At 63.7% G+C, this 8,341-nt stretch overlaps 1 protein-coding gene across 5 annotated transcripts; it reads left to right on the top strand.

The window, feature by feature from the left end:
- Nucleotides 1–189: 189 nt before the first annotated feature.
- LOC124233606 (catechol O-methyltransferase-like) lies at nucleotides 190–7,538 on the top strand. 5 transcript variants are annotated; one of them, XM_046650751.1, is made up of 5 exons: nucleotides 190–2,011; nucleotides 3,921–4,114; nucleotides 4,465–4,596; nucleotides 6,600–6,787; nucleotides 7,170–7,364. In XM_046650751.1, exons 1-5 carry the CDS (start codon nucleotides 1,750–1,752, stop codon nucleotides 7,213–7,215), a joined length of 822 nt encoding a protein of 273 aa, XP_046506707.1. In that variant the 5' UTR covers nucleotides 190–1,749; the 3' UTR covers nucleotides 7,216–7,364. The 5 variants fall into 5 exon arrangements, with proteins under 5 accessions (XP_046506707.1, XP_046506705.1, XP_046506709.1 ...); XM_046650749.1 differs by having other exon boundaries at nucleotides 199–2,011; nucleotides 7,112–7,538; XM_046650753.1 differs by lacking the exons at nucleotides 6,600–6,787; nucleotides 7,170–7,364 and adding an exon at nucleotides 5,342–6,593 and having other exon boundaries at nucleotides 202–2,011.
- The last annotated feature ends 803 nt before the right edge of the window (nucleotides 7,539–8,341 follow it).

The following is an 8,341-nucleotide window of genomic DNA, read 5'->3' as shown; positions in this document are numbered from 1 at the left end:
GAACACTGGGTGCTTGTTGTCCCGCAGGATGGAAATCAAGAGAGACAACACAAGGGAGGCTGCGTGGAAAGGAAAGGGGGAGGTGACGCCCATTAGGGAGGGGATTGTGGGGCTGTTCTTAGGTGAAGGCTGGGGAGGAGGGCCTGGTCACCGCTTGTAGGGATGGGTTGTGCTTGCGCCTGCGCTATTGTTCAGCATGCCTCCTCATGCGACGTGTGTATCTTTAGTATGCTAGCTCTCCAGCCCTGGGTGGGATTTTTACTATGCCGATGGGGCTAGGGTCACCTTCAGTGGACTCCTGGGTGCTAGGGCGCATGCCCAAGCCCAGGGACGTCCAGGGGCTGTGGAACGTGGATCTTGGCGGCCTCTGATTCTCCTAGCCTGCCGATTGGTTAGGCCAATCTTGTTAGGGCCTTATCTTGTGGTTCCTGTCTCATTATAACCTAGAGGGCAGACGAGGACCAGGGAGACTTTGCCGATGTCCCGGGCTGTGGGACACTCGGGGAGACGTCTCCCTGGCTCTCTGGGGCCTTCCAAGCTCCTTCCGGGGAGAGAAAGTAGAGGACAGGGCTGGCCTCGGGGAAGGGGCCCGGATATCTGGACGCTGGTCATTTTCAGGTTATGGTTTCTGTTGATGGCTAACTGGTGGCGAGGGAACTTGGCACAAATGCACAAATGTCATCTGCTTAGCTGCAGAGCTCAGAGGAGGAGCTACAGCTCGGAGGGCTGGGAAAGTCGCTCTGAACGTCAGGGTGGCACGGGGAGTAGGGAGGGGTGTGGGCCGAGGATTTGGGCCCAGAGCACGTGCAGACTTTGACGTGCTGACCTTGTGTCCACTCTGCCTTGGGTAAATAGGTCACGTGGCATCTGCCCTGCATTTTGTGAACTCTGCTGTGCTGGCCAGCAGCCCAGGGCTGCCCGGTTCAGCCTTGCCCCTGTCAGCAGGGGCCCTGAGCCCAGCTCCGTCTGCCTGCATCCTCAGCTACCTGCCAGAGTGCCGCCTGCCGGGGAGGCCGTGCTGCAGCAGCCAGCTGGTCACAACTGGCGTGGCTGGCTCACACTGTGGTGTGGGCAGCAGGCTCCCCTTCCTCATAGAGGAACAGATGCTCCATGTCTGGCTGTCCATGAGGGGAGCAGCGAATGCACCTGTGACCCGTGTGCCTGGCCTGGGGACTGCCTGTGTCTTTCCCTGGAAGCTCCCTTAAAGGACCACAGGAGTCTCCCGGACGGTCTGAGTGTGGGCGCCCAAGGGCACTGCACACGGGTGGGCCCCCCGTGCGCTGCATCCACCCCAGGCCAGCTGTGCCCCCTCGCTCAGGGCCGCCTGGGAAAGCGCCCAGAGAGGGGGGCTGTGACTGGCAGGCCCCCAGGCAGGAAAGCTAGCCACACCTGTTCCGGGCACCTGAGGGTGTGGCCCCAAGGACAGGAGGCTGTTTGGGGGGTGGCTGCACTCCCCGAGGCTGACATGAGCTAGGTAACTGGGCGTGTGGCTGGCTTCTTGAACCTTGGGGCCCCATCAGCATAAGGGGCCAGTGGTAGCACCCCCAAACTGAGGAGAGGGTGAGTGAGCCAGGAGGGGCAGGTCTGCGCTACCAATGAGGGACTTTGAGCTCCCGCACTGGCTGTGGGGCTGCCTGGCAGGCCACAAAGCACTGAAGCCTGGCACCCTCCCCTGGGCTCCTTCCCTTCCCTTCTCTCCCCTCCTCCCCGCCCCACCCCTGCCTACCTCAGACGCCAAAGCCCACACCCATGCTGTTGGCAGCCTTCTCATTGGGCCTGGCACTGCTGCCTCTGCTCTTCTTCCTGCGACGCTGGGGCTGGCTCCTCATCGGCTGGAATGAGTTCATCCTACAGCCCATCCACAACCTGCTCATGGGTGACAGCAAGGAGCAGCGCATTCTGCGCCATGTGCTGCAGCACGCGGTGGCCGGGGACCCGCAGAGCGTGCTGGAGACCATTGACGCCTACTGCTCACAGAAGGAATGGGCCATGATCGTGGGCAACAAGAAAGGTGAGTGGCCCAGCCGGCAGGCGGTGGAAATGGAAACAGGCCTCAGGCGGGGCAGCCCAGCCCATTTCTGGGTGTTGGGGTGGGGGCTCTTCTGGAGCCCTGGAGGCCCAGGTTGCTGCCCAGCCTCCCTCCCCCCACCAGGAGCAAAGGCCTTGCTGAGACCCTGACACCCACACCGCTGTTCCCATGGGGCGGGAGGGACGTCTAATACACTGTGCAGGAGGCCACAGCTCAGCTGGCCCCTTTGCCACAGACCAGCTCAGCCAACACGAGTGGGAGGTGACAGCAGAGGCTCCAAGCGGGCCCCACACTCGTGCGCCATCCCACAGACCTGGTGCTGGGCAGCGCGGGCAGTGGGTGCCTGGTGTCCCTGCCGGGCTTGAGGGTATGCAGAGCTCCTTGGAGTTGCCTGGTCCAGGCCCCTGGCCGTCCCCAGGGCTGCCTCCTGACCTCTGGACTCCAGGCTGGGGCGTGAACATGTGCTGCACTGTCTGGAGTGGAGCCCTGGGGACAGACGTGACAGCCCCCTCAGAGCCTCTGACAGTGTCCAACTCAAGGGAGCCAGGGAGGCTCTGAGTATAGACCATGGGCAAGGTGGGGTGGGGGGTTCCACAGATGGCAGCTCTGGGTTAGGACGATTTGGGGTCAGCCAGGAATCGTGGAAAAGAGAGAGGGACCAGCGTGTGCAAAGTCACAGAGGCTTCAGGCACTTTGGGAGCCTGGATGGTGCATGAGCTGGGACCAGGGCCTCGAGGTAGGGATGGGGTCCTCAGAGGAGGGGCGGGGGCCATCTGAGGTGGGCCTGGGGCCCTCGAGCGGGTGCTGAGGGCGTCAAGGAAGGCTTGGGGCCATCTGGGGAGACCTGGGTGCCTTCCTAATAAGCCTAGGGGCTATTGGGGTGTGCTGTAGGCCTCAGAGGAGGGCTGTGGACCTCAGGGGAGGGCGAAGGGCCATCTGGAGTGGGCTGGATTCATCTGGGGAGGCCTGGGGGCCTCAGGGGACATCTGTGGGCCATCTGGGGAGGCTTAGGGGCCATTGTGGGGTGCTTGGGGCCTCAAGAAGAGCTGGGTACCATCTGGGGAGGGCCAAGTGCCATGCTGGGGGGTGGTACGTGCTCAGGGAGGGCTGGGGGCCAACAAGGGTGGCCTAGGTGCCATCCTGGGAGGCCAGGGGGCCAATTTGGGGAGTGCTGTGCTCCTCAGAGAAGGGCAGAGCCATCTGGAGAGTCCAGGGTGTCATCCTGGGTGGGTTGTGGGCCTCAGGCGATGGCTGGGGACCATCTGGAGGGCCTTGGTGCATTAAGAGGTGCTATTAGCTTCAGGGAGGCCAGGAGGCCATCTGGGGAGGGCTTTGGGCCTCAAGGAGGGCTGGGGGCCATTCAGGGGTGCTGTGGCCTCAGGGAGGGCTGGGGTCATCTGGGGAGGCCTGGGTGCCATCCTAGTAGGCCTAAGGGTCATTGGGGGATGCCGTAGGCCTCAGCTAGTGCTGGGGGCCATCTGGGGAGGCCAGGGTGCCATCTTTGGAGGGCTGAGGGCCATTGGGTGGTGCTGTGGGCCTCAGGGAGGGATGGGGGCCATCTTGCAGGGACTGGGGTCATATTGGGAGGGCCTCAGGGGCCATCTGTGGGCCGTCTGGGGAGACCTAGGGGCCATTGGGGGGTCCTGTGGGCCTCAGGGAGGGCTGGGGGCCATCTGGGGAGGCCTAGGGGGCATCCTGGGAGGACTGTGGGCCTCAGGGAAGGCTGGGGGCCTTCTGGTATGGCCTGGGGGCCATCCTGGGAGGCCTGGGGGCCTCAGGCAAGGGCTGGGGCCAGGCATCAGGAGGGGCTCTTGCTCGGTTGGGAGGCGCATGTCCTGGCCAGGAGTGGGTCCCCACCATTGCCTGCACTTACCCCTCCCGTGCTCCACAGGCCAGTTCCTGGATGCAGTGGTGCAGGAGCAGCAGCCGTCTGTGCTGCTGGAGCTGGGGGCCTACTGCGGCTACTCGGCCGTGCGCATGGCCCGCCTGCTGCCGCCCGGCGCCCGTCTGCTCACCATCGAGATCAACCCTGACTACGCCGCCATCACCCAGCAGATGCTGGACTTCGCCGGCCTGCAGGACAGGGTGTGGCGCCTGCCCCCTAGACAGATGTGCACACTGCCGCTCCAGGCCTGGCAGGCCGGGTGGGAGGGGAGGGCCCAGGGCAAGACCCACCGTGCAGCTCGAGGCCACACTGATCCTGCTGCAGGGTCATGGAGGGTTTCACGGGTCCCCCAGCAGCTCCAGGAGGGCGGTCTCGCTGCCCCCATCCACAAGCAGGAAACTCCCAAGGCTGCCCCCACAGGGAGCGGGCAGAAGGGGGCTTGTCTCCCCAGAACCCCAAATAGAGCTGTCGGTGGACTCTCGCGTGGGTGCCCAGGCGTGGTAGTCTGTTTTTCCCTGTGGGTGTGGGCACTGACGGAAATCTGTTCCAGGTAACCGTTGTCCTCGGGGCCTCCCAGGACATCATCCCCCAGCTGAAGAAGAAATATGACGTGGACACGCTGGACGTGGTCTTCCTCGACCACTGGAAGGACCGGTACCTGCCGGACACGCTCCTCCTGGAGGTGAGCCTCGACCCGCCTGGCTGGGATGGGCCTGGGTGCTGGCTGCTGGTGCAGGGGCAGCTGTGTCGGCGGGTCGCGGCCACTCTGAGGAGCCAGGCACCCTAGCCAAGGAGGCCCACCGTGGGCAGAGGGTGTGGCCCTGGAGCTCGGGCACTGAGGGCAGAGCCAGGCTCCACTGCCACTGGGCCTGCCGGGAGCGGGAGGATCTCAGCAGCTCTGGCGAGCGGTGGTGACGGGGCCTTGCTCCTGGGGAAGCAGCACGGAGGGCCCTTAGTGACGGGAAGCCGGCAGTTCTCTCGGGGCTGCTGGCTCGAAGCTGGGGGTCAGCCCAAAGAGGAGGGGCCCTGGATTGGGAATGGCGGCGCTTTGAAACATGTCCTGCTGCCCTGCAGCTGGGGCTCTGCAGGCCCCTGGCCTGTGCGGGGTTGGGGCAGCCCGGCTCTGCAGCGGCCCAGCCGCCCCCCTCCTCAGTCAGGAATAAAGGGCTTGCGGGCTGGCGGGGGCAGGTGGCAATTCACAGTCCGATGGCTGCTGTGAGGGGCCTCAACCCCTTGTCACAAGGCGTACCCACGGGGCTGCTTGAGTGTCCTCACAACATGGTAGCTGGTTGTCCCAAGAGCCTGAGTGGGAGAGTGAGAGATAGAGACAGAGACAGAGAGACAGGAGGAGCAAGGAGGGAGCCACGGTGCCTCGTATGAGCCAGGCCCTGCGCCCCACACTGTGCTCCCGCTCTTCCCTCTGTCAGAAGCCAGTCTCTGGCCCGACCCACACCCAGGGAGAGCATCCAGACTCCACCTCGTGAAGGAAGGAGGGTCGGGGAACTGTAGAGACATTTGAAACGCCCTTTTGTTCCGCGGTGGTTTGCTCAGACGCCCTGCTCTTTGGGTCAGAATTCTCCAGCGTTCTGTGTCCTCCGTCAGGAGGCCCGTGGTGTCCCCAGGGATCCCCAGGTGGGATGGGTGCCGCCTCCTTCCCCCTTAGGTCCAGCTTCCTTGAGGATGCGCCCCGGCACCCTCCAAAGGCCACCACAGCTTCTTCCTCCGCTTGGTTCGTTCATGGTGAACTCGTGGGGTTTGAGTTTCTGATGCCTCTCACTCCTCGGACCGTCCAGTCTGTGGCCAGCGGTGCCTCCTGCGTCCCTCAGCACGACCCCAGCAGGCTGGAGCCCCGCCCCCGGCTCCCCCTGGGCATTTCCTGCCCCAGCCTGAGCTGCCCTCTGGGGGCTGGGCCCGGGCTGCTCTCTCTTGGTCTGCTGGCCACCATTATTAGGAAGTTCCTTCCTTTTCTGTTCTGAAGAGAAGCCGCTCCAGGAGTCACAGTGGTCCTTCCAACTCTGGCTCATGGGCTGTCCCACCACGCAGTCCTCACAGCTGCGTGTGCGCCTCAGGGCCGGCCAGAGGGCCCTCGGCCTCCCCTGTGGCCTGCAGGCTGGGAGTGACAGCCACCAGGAGAGCCCAGACACCCAAGACTGTCCTGGGGCGCCCCCTGGAGGGGTGCAGAGCAGAGCCCCACGGGTTTAGGTCATTGGGATGTCTGTAGGCTGAGTCACACCTGAGGCCACATGTGGGATTTTGCTCTCAATGTCTAGGATTACTTAGTCTCTTAACTTTTAATTTATGATTTTGTAAAAAAAGGCTCCGTTCCCCCAAAGTCGAATATAGGGGACAGGACAACAGGGGCGTCCCTTGCCTGGTCTTCCCCCCACAGGCAAACCGCTCCTCTCAAGGTTTCTCTGTTCATTGTTTCCTGTGATCTAGGCAGTGCCTCCCCACGCCACTCAGAGGGACTGCCCACCCAGGCGGTCTTGGCCTGAGGCTGTGTCTAGCCACTCCTCCTTCCTTCTGAGAGCTTAGGCCCTGGAATGCCAGCTAGCTGCCCCGGGCCCGGCCACGGTGGTGAGGGGCACCTCAAATGCTGGGGCGTGGGGTTGTCCACAGCGGACCCCCAAGGGGCAGGCTTGTGGGTCCCGAGTTTTGCCCCTCTGCCGTCCCCTGGCCCTGCAGGGTCGCCCAGGTGAGGTGGCCCAACTCTCCAGTGACAGCCCCCAGCAGCCCACACACAGGCACCAGGCATCCCTCTTTCCTGGAGCAGCCATGTGTTCCTGGCACCCGGTGACCAACGGACCCACTGGCCTTGAGGCAGCATTGTGGGTGGGACTGCAGCCCCATCGTCTCTTCTGCTCATTGTCCAGGTAGCATTTTATGAGCGCCCTCTGTGTGCCTGCCACATGCTGTTCTAGGGGCTGGGGATGCAGGAGGGAGCAGAGGGGATCCCTCCTCACAGAGCTGACAGTCTGGATGTGGGACTAGTGCTGGGCACAGCGCTGTCCTGCAGTGGTCGCTGCCAGGGGGAGACAGAGGGCGGTGGGAGACCCTGCTGACCCCAGGAGCTGGGGTGGGGCCGAGCCCGGGGCCAGGCACAGGCCCGTGTGTGGAGCCCCCACCTGCCCTCCTGGTTTGGGGTGGGCTCCTTGATCACCCCAATCCTCACCCCCCCAACCCTCTGTCCCCTGCAGGAGTGTGGCCTGTTACGCAAGGGGACGGTGTTGCTGGCTGACAATGTCATTTTCCCAGGAGCACCGGATTTCCTGGCACACGTGCGTGGGAGCGGCCGCTTTGAGTGCACGCACTTCTCCGCTTACCTGGAGCACGTCCAGAAGGTGGATGGCGTGGAGAAGGCCGTCTACCTGGGCCCAGACAGCCCAGCACAGCCTTGACCTCCCACCTGTGCTGGGCTCCTTTGCCCAGCCTGCTTCTGAAGGGCACTATGGCTGCCCTGCTGCCAACCCACTTCTGCAGGTTGGAGTCTGTCCTCAATGGGTGACTCAAGGCCTGTGAGGCCGCGGCCAGCCCACACTGCCCCTTCTGCACAGCGGTGCTGCGTGCTCACGCACTGCTCCTCCCCAGTGCAACTGGCTCAGCGCATAAAACCATAGCAATAAATCTGGAAAGTGTCTGCTCATAAAGACCACATCAGGGCAGGCAGAGCTGTGACAGTGTCACTCACCCCCATGAGCATCCCTTTCTCACATGGGCAGGTCCTTGGGCAGTAGACACAGGACGCCGGGGGAAGTTGGGGACATGTGGAAACTCACACAGTCTGTCCTCGAGGTTTGCCATCACCAGGTGGCAGCAATGCCTCAGTGACAGCACTGGGACCAGCAACTCACACCACCCTTCTGGCTCCCGAGCTCTGTCACCTCCTTTTTAAGCATGAGGTGCGGCCTCTTCAGTGAGGTCGGCTGTTAGCCATCTTCCATGCCAGTGTCGGGCTTAAACGATACTAAAATGGAAACTGAAGAGTGACTACTCCGATAGGAGAGGCCGCCCTAGTGCTGCCTCCCACCGCGGTGCTGCTCCTTCCGTCCTTGGCGCCCTGAGCTTTGGCACCAGGCACGTGCTGCTCCCTGGACTGGGTGTGAATGCTGCGGGCGGTCCCAGGGGCCCCAGCCCCAGCACTGCTCTTCTTGCAGTCAGGCCCAGGGCGCCTGTTACATCCCCAGGATGTCTGCAGGCTGGGCGGAGTCCCCACCCGGAGGCTGTCCGGCCTAGGACCCCGGAACAGGGCCGCTGGCAGCCCTCACAACCAGCTCTGAGCAGGCAGGCGCAGGGGAAGGTGGCCCTGGCCCTGCAGCAGCGCCAGGCGTGGTCTCTCCGGCCCCTCGGGGCCCCGGGGTGACCCTGAGTGGACGCATCTTCGCCAGTCCGGCTCGGCCTTGTTCATGGGAGAGAGTGGGCTCAGACCA

Source organism: Equus quagga, unplaced genomic scaffold (genome assembly GCF_021613505.1).
Source record: "Equus quagga isolate Etosha38 unplaced genomic scaffold, UCLA_HA_Equagga_1.0 207216_RagTag, whole genome shotgun sequence".
Classification (NCBI taxonomy): Eukaryota; Metazoa; Chordata; class Mammalia; order Perissodactyla; family Equidae; genus Equus; species Equus quagga.
This window is presented reverse-complemented; position numbering and strand designations above follow the sequence as displayed.

Coding starts and splice junctions, on each gene's coding strand:
- LOC124233606 (XM_046650749.1), top strand. CDS start 1,750: ATGCTGTTGGCAGCCTTCTCATTGGGCCTGGCACTGCTGCCTCTGCTC. Junction 4,115..4,464: donor TCGCCGGCCTGCAGGACAGG/GTGTGGCGCCTG, acceptor AATCTGTTCCAG/GTAACCGTTGTCCTCGGGGC. Junction 6,788..7,111: donor CTCTTCTGCTCATTGTCCAG/GTAGCATTTTAT, acceptor TGTCCCCTGCAG/GAGTGTGGCCTGTTACGCAA.